This window comes from Euleptes europaea, chromosome 16, assembly GCF_029931775.1.
Source record: "Euleptes europaea isolate rEulEur1 chromosome 16, rEulEur1.hap1, whole genome shotgun sequence".
NCBI lineage: Eukaryota > Metazoa > Chordata > Lepidosauria > Squamata > Sphaerodactylidae > Euleptes > Euleptes europaea.
In genome coordinates this window covers 56322785-56342134 of record NC_079327.1, presented here as the reverse complement: position 1 = coordinate 56342134, position 19350 = coordinate 56322785, and the positions used below count along the sequence as shown (strand labels likewise).

Below are 19350 nucleotides of genomic sequence, written 5' to 3'. Positions count from 1 at the left end.
CCAGAGAAGCAGAGATATTTGGGGCAAGGGAGCCGAGCGGGGCCTCTCTTTCCCCTGCCGCCCTGCTCATGGGTAGTCAGCCTAGTTACAAAGTGCACTTAAGGGAAATGAGATGTTATGGAAAAGTTAAATTACGACCCTGCACACATCAACGGGGTTAGGTCAATGTTCCAACATTCCTTTGGTAGTCCAAATGCAGATTTGGGGCAGGGGAAGCAAAGAAAATGATTGGTGGGAAGAAAGGGGAGGGGATCTGTGCTGGCAGCGACAGACCAAGAAAGTGGATAGCTCAATGAAGATGTCAACCCAGTGTGCGGCTGCTGTGAAAAAGGCAAATTCCATGCTGGCCATAATTAGATGAGGAATAGAGAATAAAACTGCTGATATCATACTGCCCTTGTACAAATCTATGGTGAGACCACACTTGGAATACTGTGTACAGTTCTGGTCACCACACCTAAAAAGGGTATTACAGAGCTTGAGAAGGTGCAGGAAAGAGCAACCAAAATGATTAGGGGACTAGAGCAACTGTCCTATGGGGAGTGGTTAGGACGCTTAGGGCTGTTTAGCTTGGAAAGAAGGCGGCTGAGGGGAGACATGAGAGAGGTCTATAAAATTATGCATGGTTTGAAGAGAGTGGACAGGGAGAAGTTTTTCTCCCTCTCCCATAATACTAGAATACGGGGTCATCTGCTAAAGCTGGAGAACGAGAGATTAAAAACAGATAAAACGAAATATTTTTTCACACAACGCATAGTTAAATTGTGGAACTCCCTGCCCCAGGATGTGGTGATGGCTGCCAGCTTGGAGGGTTTTAAGAGGGGAGTGGACATATTCATGGAGGAGAGGGGTATTCATGGCTATTAGTTAGAATGGATACTGGTCATGCTGCATACCTATTCTCTCTAGTATCAGAGGAGCATGCCTATTATTTTGGGTGCTGTGGAAAGCAGACAGGATGGTGCTGCTGCAGTCGTCTTGTTTGTGGCTTCCTAGAGGCACCTCGTTGGCCACTGTGTGAACCAGACTGATGGACTTGATGGGCCTCGGTCTGATCCAGCAGGGCCTTTCTTATGTTCTTATGGGAGGGAGGATGGGAGGAGACAGGCAATGCAGTGGGTGTTGCCAATGGAGGGGCGGAGAAAGCAAGCATATCCAGCTTGTCCTCACTCCAAGGATGATTGTCTTTGACATGGAGTAAAGAAATACACCGTCATATAAGCTTTTGTCAAAAACACAATGATTAAATGCTTGGAAAACTTTTCTGAGACCAAACCGGGTGAGGGTGGTGGTGGTGCGGACACAAAAAGATAAGACATTTCATTAAATGTTACAAATAATGAGTGTGGAAACAGCCTAGGCCAACCACACAAAAGGTCTACAAGCCTTTTAGTGGTCTACAAGCCTTTAATTAAAGGGTCTACAAGCCTTTTAGTGGTGGAATTTGAGCAATAGCACTAAATGATTACAGGATTTGGAGTGAACTGGGCCCCTTCCCTGAATGACTATCAATAGCAGATTATACAAAGAAATATGGATGCTGAAGAAGCCACATTACAGAAGAAGTGATAGCGCAAGTTTTTCTATAGATTTTAGCAGCATGTTTATTTATGTAAGCTGTTGTGTTCACGTAGTTTTTTTGAAGACGGTAAAAGTATAAATTTTCCTCAGCAGGAAAAAAAGGTTTTGTTGTACTGGTGGCTAATAAATCAAATTTAGCAAAACTGGCTTAATCTACTTGTTCCCAAAGCTGCGTTACTGGCAGCAGTTTGAAATTCTGTTAGTGATTGACAGCTAATTGAATACTAGGCAATTCCAATCTTCCATAACCATGTGATTTTGTGACCTATGTCAGTGCCCAACAGCACATTTCTGCTATCTACCATCCATCACTGGATTCTCTCATCAATGCTCCACTTACCTTGAATCTCTCCTAGGGGAAGCGTCAGGTTCCTCTCAGGTGGAATGTACCGTAAGACAACTATCAACTCTCCTTTATAGTGAAGACCAAGATCAGCTGCAACTTCCATCTGCACAGATGATGCAAAACACAACCGTTTTGTTGAAGCAAATGTTCTCCTCTGCTTTCCCTTGCAAAACTTATAAAAGCCAAACTATGCAGACTGGGGCAAACAACCACGTTTTTCCTGTCTGGGGTTTGTAACATGTGTACATATTTAATATGATGACTGCCAAGATAACAGGTTTTCTTGTACCTTTCCCTACTGCTGCTTCAACATGGTGGCAGGAAGCCAAAGAATGGAACTCAACTTTATACCTTGAAGGCAAAAAAGAGAACGGCATACGAAATGGGAAAAGCACCATCTTGGCCCCCCTGTGCCACTGAGAGAAGGTGCTCAAGCTGCCACTTGGGCCCCCACTGAAGGGCCCGGCTCCACACCTTGACGCTGTATGTTATGTCCTCAGACAGACTGCACACTGTCATCTAAAGTGATGCCACTGCTGGCCTTAGCACATGTTCGTTAGTATTGTGTTAACACATTACCTTTATTTCTTTGGCTTTGTGTAAGTTTCCAAATTATCACTAGACTCAAACTGTAGCACAACCTCTTCTCATAAACTGAGGGCTTCATTTGGGGATGACAAACCATTCAATGAATGCGACTGTAACACATTTTCATGAAGGAAGAGTTAGACAGACTTGAACAATACAGGCAAGCTGAACACTTGTAGGGTGCCAGAAATCTGCATCTCAGGTCATTATCCGAGTCTTGCAGAGCAATCCTGAAGGGAGGGCAAAGGTGGTTAGGAGCCTGCGTGACCCCAGCACCAGCGTTAGTGCCACTTGCGCCGGCTAAGTGGGCACAAATGCCGGCACAGGGCCAGTTACACCAGTGCCGGGGAGCAATGCGGCAGTGCAAGGCTCAGGTGCAACCACAGCCTCCCCGGCAGCATCTCCCCGGTGCAAGGGCTCGTGCTGGCGCCAAAGGGGGTGTGCCTAAGGCATTAGAATTATAGAATCATAGAATCATAGAGTTGGAAGGGACCACCAGGGTCATCTAGTCCAACCCCCTGCACAATGCAGGAAATTAACCACTATCTCCCCCCACATCCCCAGTGACCCCAACCCTGCCCCCGCCATGCAGGATCCCACAATCAAAGCACTCCCAACAGATGGACATCTAGCCTCTGCTTAAAGACCTCCAAAGACGGGGACTCCACCAACCTCCAAGGCAGCACATTCCACTGTCAAACAGCCCTCACCATCAGAAAGTTCTTCCTAATGTTTAGGTGGAATCGCTTTTCTCTTAGTTTAAATCTATTACTCCGTGTCCTAGTCTCTGGAGCAACAGAGAACAAGCTAGTTCCCTCATCAACATGACATGCTTTCAAATATTTAAACATGGCTATCATGTCTCCCCTCAACAGTCTCTTCTCCAAACTAAACAAACCCAACTCCCTAAGTCTCTCCTCATAAGGCATGGATTCAAGACCTCTGGCCATTCTGGTCGCCCTCCTCTGGACACGCTCCAACTTGTCAATGTCCTTCTTAAATTGTGGAGCCCAAAACTGGACACAGTATTCCAAGTGAGGTCTGACCAAAGCAGAATACAGTGGTAGTATAACTTCCCTTGATGCAGACACAATACTCCTATTGATGCAGCCCAGAATTGCATTGGCCTTCTTAGCCGCCATATCACACGGTTGATTCATGTTCAGTTTGTGGTCCACTAAGACTCCCAGATCTCTTTCACATGTACTGTTGTCAAGCCAACTCTCTCCCATCCTGTACCTGTGCCTTATGTTGTTTCTGCCTAGGTGAAGTACTTTACACTTCTCCCTATTGAAATCCATTTTATTGCTTATGGCCCAGCTCTCCAGTCTATCAAGGTCATTCTGAACTCTGACCCTACCCTCCGGGATATTAACTACCCCTCCTAACTTGGTGTCATCTGCAAATCTGATTAGAGTGCTCTCTATTCTATCATCCAAGTCATTTATAAAAATATTAAATAGTACCGGTCCCAGGACAGACCCCTGTGGCACCCCACTGGTCACTCCTCTCCAGGATGAAGTTGTGCCATTAATGAGTACCCTTTGGGTTCAGTTGGTCAACCAATTACCAATCCACCTAACAGTAGCAGTGTCCAGCTCGGGGGCAGAACTGACTTGAGTCAGCTCCCTAAGCCCTGTTGTCTTGGGGATGCCCCCTTTTGCAGGCAGCAATTTGCGCCTGCTGAAATGGTGGCAGAGCCCCATAAAACCCAGTGGAGGAGTTTCAGGTGGTGTGTGTGTGTGTCGTCCAGTCGCTTCCGACTCCTGACAACCCTATGAATCAATGTCCTCCAAAATGTTCTGTCTTTGACAGCCTTGCTCAGATCTTGCAAACTGAGGACTGTGGCTTAATTTATTGAGTCAATCCATCTTTTGAGTCAATCCAACTTTTCCTCAACTTTGGGGGAACTGATTTTATTTTCCTCACTGTGCTACTGCAAGCCGCTCAGGGGGCGGCAGTCTACACCATCCCCAGGCCTACTCCAACTGCCCCCCCACACTCAGAATTGTGCTGTAATGTTTTAATTAAGATGACCAATAAGATTATTACACTAAATCACAGAATTAATTATGAAATTTCAAAACATTTTAAATTTCTCCTCTGTTTCCTAAGGAAATGATTATAAGATAGTTTGCTAGAACAGGGACACACACATCAGGAATAGTGACAGAATATGATGGCTTGAGAAACATTTGGCAACCAGTTTTGTCATGGTAGTATTTTATTTATTAAAATATTTATACCTCTCCCTTCCTCATGGTTCAAAGCAACTTAACAATTTAAATGATGTGCTGTAATGCTCTTCCTTCAGTTATATTGGAAGGGAGATATAAAAAGTTACCTTACGGTGAATGTTTATGCCCTTGCTCTGACGAGAGCATAGAGACCCTCGATCATGTCATGTTTGACTGTAAAATCTATCAAGATACGTGAAACCATCTCCTCTGTAATAGATGGCTTCCCAGGGAGATCCAGAGCAATCCACCTTTCTAACATGCTCTCAGATAAGGACATGGAGCTAACCTTTAAAGTGGCCAAATTTGATTGACGAGCTATGAAGACTAGGCGTGCCTGAGTTGAACTTAATGGATGAACGACTTTTATATATATTGACTGCAATTATGTATCATATTTTATGTATCACATTTTAAAATCATGTTCTTAATGGCTTCCCCATGAGTGAGTGACTATTTTGTCAAATATTAATTGGTGTATATAGTCATTATCCTGTTACTATGTATATATTTTTATCTGCTGGTCTTGGACCATATTAAAGTTATTGGTTGATTGAACAATTTAAAACATAAAATAAAACACCAAATAACCCCTTACCCCAAATGATGCCTGCAGCCAAATAAAATGGTGTTGCAATATCTCCTGAACATTTCTAAAGATAGCGCACATAGCTCTTTTTCAATATTCTTACCTTTTGGTTTACCAGCTGCCTGGAGAAAAAAATGACCTGTCAGTAGAGGCTTAATAGGATGCTTTTTACCTCCATGCTATGAAAAGCTTCAGCAACCCATTTCCTCCGTTAAAGCGACAGGACATTTTTCTCCAAGCCTCCTGGCAACCCTTCTTAGTTTAGTTTATTAGTGTTACACCCTGCCCTCCCCTGGCAGAGCCGGGCTCAGGGCAGCTTAACATAATAAATATGCAACATAATTAACATTAAATATTCAAACATATAATTTTAAATCCTAGTCTTATTTCTGATTATTTCTAGACGGCACCCAAGGGCTAGGCAATCTCTTCCTGTAGGCTGAACTGATTTTAATATGTAAAATAGGTCCAAGATGATAATATGGAGACCGACAGCCTCTGAGAGGTCACAGGTCCACGGGTAGAAAGGAAGGAAACCAAGGACAGGAAGGAACCAAAGGAAAAGAAAGGGAGGAAAAGGAAAGGGAGGGAGGGAGGGAAAGGAAGAAGGGAGAGGAAGGAAGAGGGAAGCGGGAAACAGGAGGCCAGATTATATACATGACCGTCGCATTCCTCAAACATATGCCTGATGGAACATCTCTGTTTTACAAGCCCTGTGGAACTGGAACAAGTCCTGCAGGGCACGGGTCTCACTAGACAGAGTTCCACCAGGCTGGGGCCAGGGCAGAAAAGGCCCTGGCGCTGGTCGGGAACAGCTGGATAGTTCTGGGGGCAGGGATCACCAAGAAGTTGTTTCCTAACAACCATAGTGCTCTGTGAGGGGTATATTGGGAGAGGCAGTCCCATAGATACGATGATCTCAGACGAGGGCTTTGCAGATAAGTACCAAGGCCATGAGCTTGATCCGGTGCTCAATCTGGAGCCAGTGCAGCTGGCGGAGCACAGGTTGTGGGTGCACACTCAACGGGGGTCCCCATAAGGACCCACACTGCCGCATTCTGGACCAGTTGCAATTTCCGGAGCAACCTCAAGGGCAGCCCAGTAGTCCAATCTAGAGGTGACTGTTACATGGATCACTGTGGCGTTAGCACAGGACAGGAAGGGACAACTGCTTATATACTGTATTTTAGAAGCCAGAAGAACTACCTTACTGAGAACCAAGATTTTATTTAAGCTGTCAATTTTGCTGGCTTGGTCCACACAAAGCAACACACTGAGACATTAGCTCATTTCTGAACCTTCAAGTCCTCTGTTTGCAAAACTAACTTCTCAATGAAGAGATAGCCCAAATTGTGATCCACAAAGCATTTATCATCAACACACACCCTCTACACAAAACAAAAACACTTGGTTCACTTGATTTATATGCTGCTTTTCTAAATTAACTGGAAATCTTCACCTTGGGCTGAAGAACAAACCACTCATCCACCTGGTTCTCAAAGTTCCAGGAATCCAAAGGTATCTCCACTTCTCCAAGAAAGCTGTTATGGCCAAATCGGTCATAATGCCAGACAGAAAGCTGTAGGGTTCGAGTCTCAAGCTGCGTATGGCTGATGACATACTATTGAATTACAAAAGACCAATGGGACATATTAGTAAGCTCATAATGGTGACTCTAACAGACTTATTTTCAGGAAGGTGCCAGCAACTGAGAAATGAGGCACAAAAGAAACATTTCCCCCCTTTTACCAGAGCAGACTAATCATTCAGAGACAGTTGTTGTTAAGGAAGAGATCTATAAAACATAATTGTTCTCTTGAAAGGCTATTTTCTAGCTGCTGCTTTCTTGAACTATTTCTTTATTATACAAATATTCCCACAGATAGAGCTTCTTAAAATATCCTTTCCAATTTGTTTCTTATATTTGTTTAAAATATTTTACATAGATTTGTACTTTAAATGCCATTTTAATGTTTGTCATCTTTACTGCTTTGGGGACCCTGATTTGGGTGGAAAGGGAGCGTCATTTAAACCATTTTAAAGTGTATAACAATGTATATTGCTATTAAAAAAACTGACACCCCATAGTTTAAAAAAATGAAATAAAATTAACAGAAGGTATTGAACTGTCCAAAAATTGAGACATGGAAGTTACAGTTAGATGAGATGCCAGAAACCCATAACTCCAATGTCTTCCAATGCCTTTAATTTTATTGAAGAGCAGCTGCAGGTGGTTGTGGGATCAAGGGCACAGCCAAATTGCTATTGGTCCCAGCAGTGTGTGTGTGTGGGGGGGGGAGTAGTATCCTTTATTTATCCTAATAGCAGCTCACAGGGATGGAGGGTGGGGATTTCTATCCGAGAACTAGCACAGGGAGTTAACTGCCCAAGTGCTGTGGTCCCTATCCTAATTACTCCACCCCAGCACCTTTTAGTGAAAATTAAAGATGACAGATGGTCTATTCAAGGATCTCCAGCATTTTGTTCAGTTGCCTCATGACATAAACAAAACAACGTGTGGCTTAGGTCCTATAAACTGCATGCGCAATCGCACTCTTGGAATGGAACTTTCCCACCTCCTCTTTCTAGCTCCGTCTGAACACGTACTGTGAAGTTTTGAGCCCTCATAGATCACCATATACAAAAGGAAAAATTGATGGTGTTCAAAACAGAGTGTAAGGGAAATAAATTCCATTATGAAGTTTGCAAGCAGCCTTCTGTCCTTCCTGTTAACAAGGATGATAATCCAGCCTACCAAAATGACAAAGGGAATTCAGTGTGAAACAGGAATCTGTCTCAGTTCTCACCTTCAGGATTTCATTGAACTCTGGATTGATGCTATTGCTTTTGATTTTTGTCTTCCGTTTACTTTGGCGAGATTTGTCTGGTAGGAGGTATGCTTTGACATAACTGCAAAGTGAACAGTAAATCATTAACGTAACCCAAGTGTTACTCTTATGCCATTACTAAGGAGAGGGAGATGAAGGAGAAGCAGCAGCAGCATAACCAAGGACAGAGCTTTATATACTATCTCCTGTGTCACAGTTCAGGCTTAATATTCACAAAGCCAATAAACCTATCTGGGCTGTGGGGTTGCCAACTGTGGCCTGAGACATTCCTGGAAATTTGGAGGTGCTGCCATTGGAAGGAGGGGATTTGGGGAGGGATTTTACCTAGAATGTATAATAGACCCTAGAGTCTGCCCTCCAAAGCTGCCCTCCTCTCCCCAGGGGGTGCTGATCCCTGTAGTCTGGCGATCAGCTTTAATTCTGGGAGAACTCCAGGGCCCACCTGGAAATTGGCAACCTTACTGGGCTGCACCACTTTTTTATTTTTTTATTTATTATTAAATGCATATCCTGCTCCTCCCTGATGAAGGTCGGGCTCGAAACGGATTACAACCAACACAAACAAAACTTTATACAGTCAATTAAATAACCATATTAATTACCATTTAAAATTCCAATAAAAATCCACAAGGTACATATTATCAGATCCAGAGGAAACAATGAAGCATATATAAACCTTTAGTCAGGAAAGAAATGCGGTTAGGCAAGATGAACCAGGCTTAACTACACACAGTAAGCAGGAACAGGGAGCCCAGTTTTGGTGGAAACCGTTGCAGAGTCACCAACCACAGGCTTGGCGGAACATCTCCATCTTGCAGGCCCTGCGGAACGGGGCTAAGCCCCACAGGGCCCTGCTCTCATTCGACAGGGAGTTCCACCAGGATCGGTCGAGGACGGTCGGATACTTCAGACTACAGGTGGAGATTTGAAAGACCGAATGCTTATACAGACAAAACAGTCCCTATGTTCAAAAAAGTTATGCATCAGGGGAGAAAGTTCCAGCTTGGTTTCCTCCTCATGTTATATTTCTATGTTGTCGTGCTTGGCCTGGGCCTCCTCAATGGTGGGCGCCTCTGCCCTGAAGGGGAGCTTCCTTCGCCTCAGACCAGTCTTGAGGGAAAGAGCGAGCTCCCCTCTCCCCTCAGACGTTGCCAGGTTGTCAACAGTCCTCCTCTGCTGCTGCCACCTGCAACCTTCTCTTCTATGATTCTATTCTCCTCTCTGGCAGCAGCCCCCTCCGGGCCTTTTATACCCTCCAGGCCAGAGAGACTCCACCCTTGCTCCACCCTAATCCCTCCCCCCCCCAGCCACCGCCCGGCTCCCGGAGGCTTCCCTTCCCTTCGAGGAGGTGAGTGGGCCGGGAATGAAGGGCCCGGGAGGTCAGGTGAGAGCCCGTCCCGGGGCATACATGCAAGGTTTTTCTTTGTACAGCAGCACTTAATCTAACGTCGATGTAACATGGCTCAATGAGAACAAGGTTTGAGACTTGCATTTAATCTTGCATTCCATGAAGACTGTAACTGTCATTGTCCTTTTTTACTGAATAATGATTGAATAATAAATCTAATACACTACCCAAACATAAAGCGTTAACTAATAATATAGTATAGTTAAAATGTCCTTATTTGTATATTTGGACCTAATTCCCAATAATTTTTTGAACAGGCCACCTTCACATGGTAAAACAGATTTGTGAAAGCAACCTTATGTGATTCAAAAGCAAGTAATCACATGTTGGAAAATGCTCATTTTCTTGCACTTTTCAGGACATAGTAGCTTTTAATATTACATGGGGCATTCTTTCACAAGGCACATTAGTCTGGTGAATGTTGAGGGAGAAAGCCCACCTCACAATGGTCTCTGTTTTAAAACTGATTTTGTGAAACAATGTATGGTATTTCAAAGTTCCTAATCTTTAATGAGATTATTTTGCTGGGTTTGAAGAACATGAGGAACCCTTAGGAGTCCAAAGGTGTTTGAAAATAGTCAGCATTATAGCATATGTGCAATGTCAAGAGCTAATTAAAACATGGCCCATTAGGATGCAAGCCATATAATTACTTCAGAAATTACACATCGCATAGTCCCATGGGCAGCCTCACAAGCAAACTTAATGGCAAGACCAAAAATAAGCGAAATGAAAATCCTCTTTGCTTACGGATCGGTTCTTTGCTTCTTTTCATCTGCTACAGCCAAGTTTCTGCATTTTTTTACTAGGACGTTAAGGGCTCCAGTTCTGTAGCTGTAGCTGATATGGAGACATATTTCGCCACTGACCCTCACATTTCCATAGTCCCCAGTTTCGCTGTAAACACTCATCATACTATTAATACTAGTCTAAAAAGAGAAAAAAGGGAAAGGAGGAAGTAGAACATCAAGCTTTTTATTTAGTTTCATTATTTCTAGCCTGCCTTTTTTGCTAAGACTCAAGGTAGAATACACATTGATGTTTTACACTTAAAAAGTTGGATCAACTTAGAAAGTTAAATTCGGCATTATACGACTCAAGTGGTAAACAATGTTAAGTTACACGATCATAGTGCACTTTTGTAAGCCTAATTTCCATTTTCACTAGGATCATTGAGAAAACAGTAAACCTACGCCAGTGTTACCTAGCAAGTAATAATAAGTATGAATTCCCAAGCTGAATAATATCAGTGGTCTCTCCAGTTCAGAATTGTGCTTCAGGGCCAGTTCAAAATGTTTACCAATTTCTCCCAGCAGAGTTACTTTAGTTATGAAAAATTAACACAGTATTTTTAAAACAGGTGTTCATTGACCCCTGGGGGGGTCCATAGGGTACTCTAGAGGTTCTATGAATTCTTTGTAAAGACAGAGAACGAACCCTTCTCACACTATCTGGCTGGCTAACATTTAAAAACCCTCAGTTTTTCTTGGAATGGTGGCAGGGGAACCCTCGGGAACAGGACAGGGTTGGGCTCCCCCCCCTTTTCCTCCCCACCTCAGTTCCCTTTTATTCCAACAAAATATGATAATAGCTTTACCAATCACAAAGCGGTTTTTACTTTTATCTTATTGGGATAGATTGAAACAAAATATCAAACACTGGCCAAAAAATCAATACCATTACCATGGCAATACACTCAAAATATAGTTCAATTTTTGCCATTGATTTTTTAAACTTTCATGCCAAGTGTTCAAAATGAACTGTCCTTCAGTGTTACTCCTCTGAAGATGCCTGCCACAGCTGCTGGCGAAACGTCAGGAAAGAAAATACTAAGACCACGGTCACACAGCCTGGATAACCCACAAGAACCAATGAACTCTGACCGTGAAAGCCTTTGACAATAGTTCAAAATAAAATTTACTCTTTTCACATGGTTAGATAATATCCCAATATAAAAAGACTTTTCATTTCATTTATATAGACACAATTGTTTTCTGGCAACTTTTTTTTAATTTTCAAAAGAATAAAGGTGTGACCATAAAAGAAAAGGGATAGGGGGAAATAGGGGGTTACAAAATGTATCAAAAATACTACATCTGCTGTTAAATTATATAGAAGAAAAAGTATATACACTGGGTTAACCTCTAACATTCTAAAGTGTTATATATTTATTCTCTATTTCTATATATTTGTTAAACTAAACAAAAATACCTTTAAAACAGATTTTTAATATTATCCATATTGAAATCTTCCTTACGTATGCGGTTTTCACATAAGCATAACAAAGCCTAGGTTTTTTGTTTACTAAATTAATTAGTTTCACCATGACAGCATATTCAGCCAATTTATTCTTCCATTCTTCTATGTTGGGACCTTCATGCGATTTCCATTTCATGGCTAGTGCCATTCTGGCAGAAGAGCCCCGTGGCGCAGAGTGGTATGCTGCAGTACTGCAGTCCAAGCTCTGCTCATGACCTGAGTTCGATCCTGACAGAAGTTGGTTTCAGGTAGCCGGCTCAAGGTCGACTCAGCCTTCCATCCTTCTGAGGTCGGTAAAATGAGTACCAGCTTTCTGGGGGTAAAGGGAAGATGACTGGGGAAGGCACTGGCAAACCACCCCATAAACAGAGGGTGAAAAAGCATGGTCGCTTTAGCCTCCTTTATTCCGTTTCAGCCAGGATTCAGCCAGGATTGAACACACGTTCAGCGAAAGGCATGCGTTTGATCCTGGCTGAAACAGGGAATAAAAGAGGCTAAAGCAACCATGCGTTTTTGACCGAAGTCTGCTTAGTAAACGTCGGGATGTGATGTCACCCCATGGGTCAGGAATGACCCGGTGCTTGCACAGGGGACCTTTACCTTTACTTTACCATTCTGGCAGTTGTGACCGTATATCTATACAATTCCTCAGATGCCTTTTCTAGTGTTGCTGGTGTTATCCCAGGTAGGATGTACTTAGGATCAAAAGCAAACTTAATTTTTAACATTGTTTGCATTTCTCTATGAACTTGAATCCAGTATTTCTTCACAATCTTACAAGACCACCAGATATGAAAGAAGGTTCCTTCAGTCTCTTTATATTTCCAGCGGGTTTTTTCCTTTTGAATGTCTCTAGGTGTAATATATCAATGGAAGAACATTTTCACCAATCTTCTCTAAGAGCTTTGCAAGCTGTGAACTTGATCGCCTTTGTCCATAACATCTGCTATTGTTGCATAGGGATCTCTTCCCAAAAATTTTGCATCCATTTTATCATTCATGGTTTAACTTGGTTTAACTCGGTGTCATATTTAAGTAAGAGTTTGTAAATCCTTCCTTTATTTTTCAATCATGAGTTCAAATTCTAATTAAGAAGGCTTCTCTGGCTAGAGGCAGAGCTGGGTCAGAGCTGAGGCAGCTCTGGTGTGAGGCAGAGCTACTAGAGAGGTGAGTCCTACTTTTTGTTTTTCCTAAGCTGCTGGGGAGCAGTAGCTGAGGTTGCTGTGTGTGAGAGGATAGTGTATGAGAGTGAGTGGATGCAGGGAGCCTGCTAGGAGGGGATTCTGAGTGGTTCCCTTTGTTCTTTTGTCTAGTTGCAGCTGAGTGAAGAGGGCTTCTGTGACTGAGGTTTATTGCTGGCCCAGCCCTCTGCTGTTGAGTGTTGAGTTTGACCTTAGGCTAGCAAGAGATGCTAAACACAACAAGAAAGGGTTATTTTCCTTTATACAGAGTAAGAATAAGAACAAGGACATGATAAGCCCATTGCAGGGACCAGAAAATGAAAATGTAACAGGAGATGGAGAGAAGAATTGCGCAATTCCTACTTTTCCTCAGTCTTTTCTTGTGAGGGAAGAGGTGCTCAACATAGCATAAACAGAATACATGATGAGGGAAGGGAGTTGCAGCCTAGGATTGGCATTGGGGTAGTGCACAAACACCTAGTTTCTTTAAACGAAACAAAGTCCTCTGGGCCAGATGAACTGCATCCAAGGGTACTTAAAGAACTAGCAGATGTAATTTCTGAGCCTCTTTCCATTATTTTTGAGAATTCTTGGAGAACAGATGGAGTGCCAGAAGATTGGAGGCAGGCAAATGTTGTCCCCATCTTCAAGAAGGGGAAAAAGGAGGATCTGGGTAACTGCCTACCCATCAGCTTGAAGTCTATACCTGTAAAAGTTTTTGAATAAATCATCAGTCAGTCCTTGAGCATTTAGAAGGGATGGATCTGATTATTAAGAGCGAGCACGAGTTTCTCAAGAACAAGTCATGCCAGACTAATCTTATCTCCTTTTTTGAGAAAGTTACTACCTTGCTGGATCAGGGGAATGCAGTGGGCATAGTTTATCTTGATTTCAGTATGGCTTTTGATAAGGTTCCCCATAATATTCTTGTTGACAAGTTGGGGAAATGTGATCTAGATCCTATTACTGTTAGGTGGATCTGCAACTGGTTGACAGGTCGTACCCAAAGAGTGCTTGCTAATGGTTCCTCATCCACTTGGAGAAAAGTGACTAGTGGAGTGCCTCAGGTATCTGTCCTGGGCCCTAGTTTGTTCAATATCTTTATAAATGATTTGGATGAAGGAATAGAGGGGATGCTTATTAAATTTGCAGATGATACTAAATTGGTAGGGGTAGCAAATACAGTAGAAGACAGAGCCAGGATACAGAATGATCTTGACGGGCTGGAGAATTGGGCTAAAATCAATAAAATGCATTTCAACAGAGATAAACGTAAAGTTTTGCATTTAGGTAGGAAAAATCAAATTCATAATTATAGGATGGGGGAGACTTGTCTTAGCAGTAGTGTGTGCGAAAATGATCTTGGGATTTTAGTAGACCAAACACTGAACATAAGTCAGCATTGTGATGTGGTAGCTAAAAAGGCAAATGCAATCTTGGGGTGTATCAAAAAAAGTATAGGGTCCAGATCACATGAAGTGATGGTATTGCTTTACTTTGCTCTATTTAGACCTCACCTAGAGAAGGGTCTCAAAACTGCGGCTCCAGTGCCGCATGCGGCTCTTTGGCCCGTTGAGTGCGGCTCTCCGAACTTGGTTCGGAGCCCCTGCTCTTGCGCCCACTCAACTGTTGGGCGGTGCGGGCTTCCTTTGGTAGACCTGGCCTCCGGCTGAGTCCTATTGGGAGGCCATGTCTACCCACTGGCTTTCTTGGCGGTAGACCTGGACTCCGAGGAGGGGGAAAAGTCCCCCTTCAGAGGCCAGGTCTACCAATTGGCTTCTATGGGCCTCCGGAGGCCAGGTCTACTGCCAAGAAAGCCAATGGGTAGACCTGGCCTCCCAATGGGACTCAGCCGGAGGCCAGGTCTACCAATAGGCTTTTATGGCGGTAAACCAGGCCTCCAGACGAGGACTCCAGACGGGGAGGGGAAAATGGCAGGGACTTACAATTTAATTTTTATCAATAAATAAGATCACTATTAAGTATGATATCAAGTTTTATTCAGTGTACCTATAGTTTAATTAAGACTTAAAACTTTAATTAAAGTTTATTAAGTTAATAAACAGTGTACCTACCTATATAGTTTAAGTTTAAGAAATTTGGCTCTCAAAAGAAATCTCAATCGTTGTACTGTTGATATTTGGCTCTTTTGACTAATGAGTTTGCCGACCCGACATAGAGTATTGTGTTCAGTAGACAAGTTGGAACATGTCCAGAGGAGGGCAACAAAGATGGTGAGGGGTCTGGAGAAGTCCTATGAGGAAAGGTTGAAAGAGCTGGGTATGTTTAGCCTGAAGAGGAGAAGACTAAGAGGTGATATGATAACCATCTTCAAGTACTTGAAGGGCTGTCATATAGAGGATGGTGCCAAGTTGTTTTCTGTTGCTGCAGGTCAGACCAGAACCAACAGGTTGAAATTAAATCAAAAGAGTTTCTATCTAGACATTAGGAAGCATTTTTTAACAGAGCAGTGATAAGCTCTCCTTCCCTGGAGGTTTTTAAGCAGAGGCTAGATGGCCATCTGTCAGCAAAGCTGATTCTATGACCTTAGGCAGATCATGAGAGGGAGGGCATCTTGGCCATCTTCTGGGCATGGAGTAGGAGGTCATTGGGGATGTGGGTGGTAGGCATTTGTGAATTTCCTGCATTGTGCAGGGGGTTGGACTAGATGACCCTGGTGGTCCCTTCCAACTCTATGATTCTATTATTCATTTCTCTAGGCGCCCCCAAGACTGTTTTTCAGTTTAGAAACAAGTTGACAATATGTGAGTCATCTTGCGTTTTTACTTTCTTCTTTAATCCTTTGTCAAGTTTTGACTTCTACTTGTGCATTAATCATGTCCTTGTAAGTAATATAATCTTCTTGCTTTCTTTGTGATCTGTCATAGTATGCTTCAATCAGAGACATTAATAGGGATGGTGTGGGACTGAATCTCTTTTTGTTTTTTCCCATATTTTCAATAAACTTCCATTAACTATATGTTCTGAATACAGTTGTATGAAAATTCTTGATGTTACTTTCTTCCATAAATAATAATGCAGGCTGTTCTTAAAGTTTGCTTTCTCCAGTTTGATTAGTCTTGATTCTGGATTCTTGATCCAATCAGAAATCCATAGTAATCTTGCAGTGTGGTAATACAGTTTAACATTTGGTAACACCAAACCACATCTCTTTTTCTCATCTTGTAGAATTTTTAAAAAGTTTTTATGATTTTTATTTTCAACACTCAAGGTACAGGTAGTCCCCTGTGCAAGCACTGGGTCATTACTGATGGAAGGCTGAGTCAACCTTGAGCCAGCTTCCTGAAACCAACTTCCGTCGGGATAGAACTCAGGTCGTGAGCAGTGCTTTTGATTGCAGTACTGCAGGCTACCACTCTGCGCCATGGGGCTCTTTTATTTTCAACACTACACATAACAAAATACACAACACACATACTTGATACAACACTGAGACAAGACCACATTCTGCCCTTATTCGGGTGAATCATCCTAGCTTCTATTGCTCTTAAAGCTTTTTACACATATAAGGTATAAAAATTAGGTAAACCATAGGGAGAGGGAAGGGAAAGACTGAATATGCATTCAAAGTTATCAATAATACAGATCACATTATCTATTATCTATTACCTTATCTATTATCTATTACATTAATACAATATTAAAGTTATAACATAGATAATATAACTTAATAATATAATAGAGAATACAATTAGGTGTTGTATGGCATTTTAATATAATGCATATGATTTATATGTGATATTATATTATACTTTTATCTTTCAATAAATTGAGGACATTAGCATAAATATATACTTTTTTACTGAACAATTCTATGTACAGGGAATGGAAAAAGCAGGACAAAAGAACAAAAAGGGAAGCCCCCAAACGTGTCAGAACAGCAAGAGAACTTACAGTATCACCATCTGCTTCTGGAACATTTAAGCAGCTCCATTTCCTGTCAGAACTTGAAGGAGAACTCTTTAAGAAGAGAAAGGGAAGGAGGAATGGAAAGAAAAGCATTATGTAGCTGCCACAGAAATTCAGAAATGTGAGGGAAAACCTTAGGAAACAAAGATAAAAACCACACCCAAAGACATGAGAAATATGGTAACAAAAGCACGATGTACCGAACTGACCACTGATGAATTAGCAAGCAATTTCAACCCATATCAATGGAGTAGATATTAAGTTCAGAAGCAGTCAATATTTTTTCGCTTACAGCACTAAATGGAGCACTTGGATGAGGATGATTTGCCAATGAGGGAGATTCCTGTGGCACTTAGTTACTAACAAGCCACAATCGATGTATTTGAATCAACTTTCACAAAATTGCATAAAGGTAGAGGTTTCACTAAGTGCTATTAAAGTTGGTGCTTCTGAAGTGTTGTTATTTGCCAGTTTTTAATCAGCATAATATGCTACCCAAGTGAGGTTATCATTCTAGTTTATTAGGTTAAATATATGCATTAAACTGTTTGGCATTTATCTTAAAAATCACCACTGATGCGCAGTTTTGGTGGGTTTTTGGTGGGTTTTTTGGTTTTTTTAGTCACGGCCAGGAAAACACCCACCTACTTATGACTTTCTCTTCAGGGTGGATAAAATCCCAGATTTACAGTCTGGGTAGGATAGAAGTAGTCATCCACTATAGCATTCAGAGAAATCAATGTTGGGCCACAGCCAGGGTGTGTCAAAACCAGCCTTTTGAAAGATGCCCAGAAGATAGCGGAGAGCCAATGTGGAAGGTCTCATCGGAAGACAGACTGCCAATGGGCCACACTACCTGAAGAAGCTTCAAAGCAATCAAAAGGGAACCACACAGTGGGTCACAGTTGCTTAGATATGAACACGTGAAATGAACCAAAGAAGCTGAACTTGACAAAAATGATAGCAGCTTTCCTGACTGAAGTTGTTGAAAATTGGTTTTTTGCCACCACTTCAACCTAGCTGCCTCCATCTCCAGTTGTTGTACAACAGATGTGGACCTGAGTGACACAGCCAGGCTGAACCAAAGATGGTGTACATATTACCCTTACCGTCCTCAAATGGCGGTAGTGATATTTTGACAAGATACACCCCCAATCATTCCAGTTTCTAAACTGAAAAATATCCTACAGGATTATATACTAGGTTTGAATGAGTACTACCTGCCCCTCATAGTGTTGGCAGAAAGCTATTTTTAAATGATCCTTCAATATTATTTACTTGCAAACTTCCCTTGTAGCCTAAAAGACACAGTGTACATGCTTAGAGCATTATTTATCACCCACATCCTTTAAAAAAATGCATTACTAATCACATTCTATATTATTGTTCTGTGCCAGTGAACACAAACTATACGAAGTCATGAAATGCATTAAATGGAAGAGATGGAAGATGTGAACTAATTAGGAAGGCGCTGCAGGATTTTTGATTGTATTGTTCAACTTCCCGACAAAATTAAGGATTTCTGGAGGAACCCTGAAACAGGCAATATTTCTGACTAATTGCGAAGAGTGCCACCAACTTCAAATCAGGAGAAGGTTAATTAAATGGTGGGTTTGCAGACCCGGTCAACGAGAGCCCACAGTGGCCTTATAGCTGAGTCTAAGATTGATGAGAGTAGAGATACTGGCCACGGCCAGCTGTATTTTGTTTCTGAGAGGGAAGTACTTTCATCAACGCGGACGGTGACCTCCACCGATTTCTCATCCCATTCCCACTATATGGAGATCCCATTTTGTCCCCTACGCTGGGAAGTCTGCTGATACCCTCCCTATTCAGGAACAAAATTTTGGAAGGTTCAGCGGGCGCAGCGGGCTGCGTCACGGGGAACTGGGAGGATAGCAGTGGGTAAAGTCTGTAGATTTGAGGTATGGGTCATGGGGGTAGGCACTGTTTGACATTTGCCTGTTGGGTCGGGAGCTAAGAGAAGCGGAATGTCTTTCTAGTGGCACTTTTTATGTGACTCTGAGCGGGTGGTGTGAGAGGGTTGATCCATCTGGGGGGTTTCATTCGACTGTCTTGGATTTTTAAACTTATGATGGCTGCTTATGATAAAGACCGGCAGAACTGGGGAACTTTATTTTGACTGTGGATTATGGGGGCTGAAGAGTGCTTAGTGATGGAGGTGATTTCCATTTGAAATCACCTTGGTATCCATGTGTTATATTTCTATTTTTAGGTTTTTCTTTTGTCAAAGACACTGAACTATCTTGCAAAGTTTTATGATGGTTTTGCCAGTATTAATGGGGGCCGTTGGTCCTTTTGTTGTCTGTTTTGCCCTTTTTGAGACTTGGTTTTGCAGCCTAGATGGGAGTTTATGGGATT

At 42.3% G+C, this 19350-nt stretch overlaps 1 protein-coding gene across 1 annotated transcript in view; it reads right to left on the bottom strand.

Annotated features, from left to right (window-relative positions):
• SYTL5 (synaptotagmin like 5) overlaps positions 1 to 19350 on the bottom strand; it is a 92856-nt gene that overhangs the window by 22848 nt on the left and 50658 nt on the right. The window contains exons 10-14 of the mRNA XM_056861812.1: positions 16954 to 17019; positions 10349 to 10527; positions 8149 to 8251; positions 6801 to 6962; positions 1922 to 2030 (exon numbers count right to left, since the gene is read on the bottom strand). Coding sequence (XP_056717790.1) covers positions 1922 to 2030; positions 6801 to 6962; positions 8149 to 8251; positions 10349 to 10527; positions 16954 to 17019 — 619 coding nt within the window. The remainder of the gene's footprint in view (positions 1 to 1921; positions 2031 to 6800; positions 6963 to 8148; positions 8252 to 10348; positions 10528 to 16953; positions 17020 to 19350) is intronic.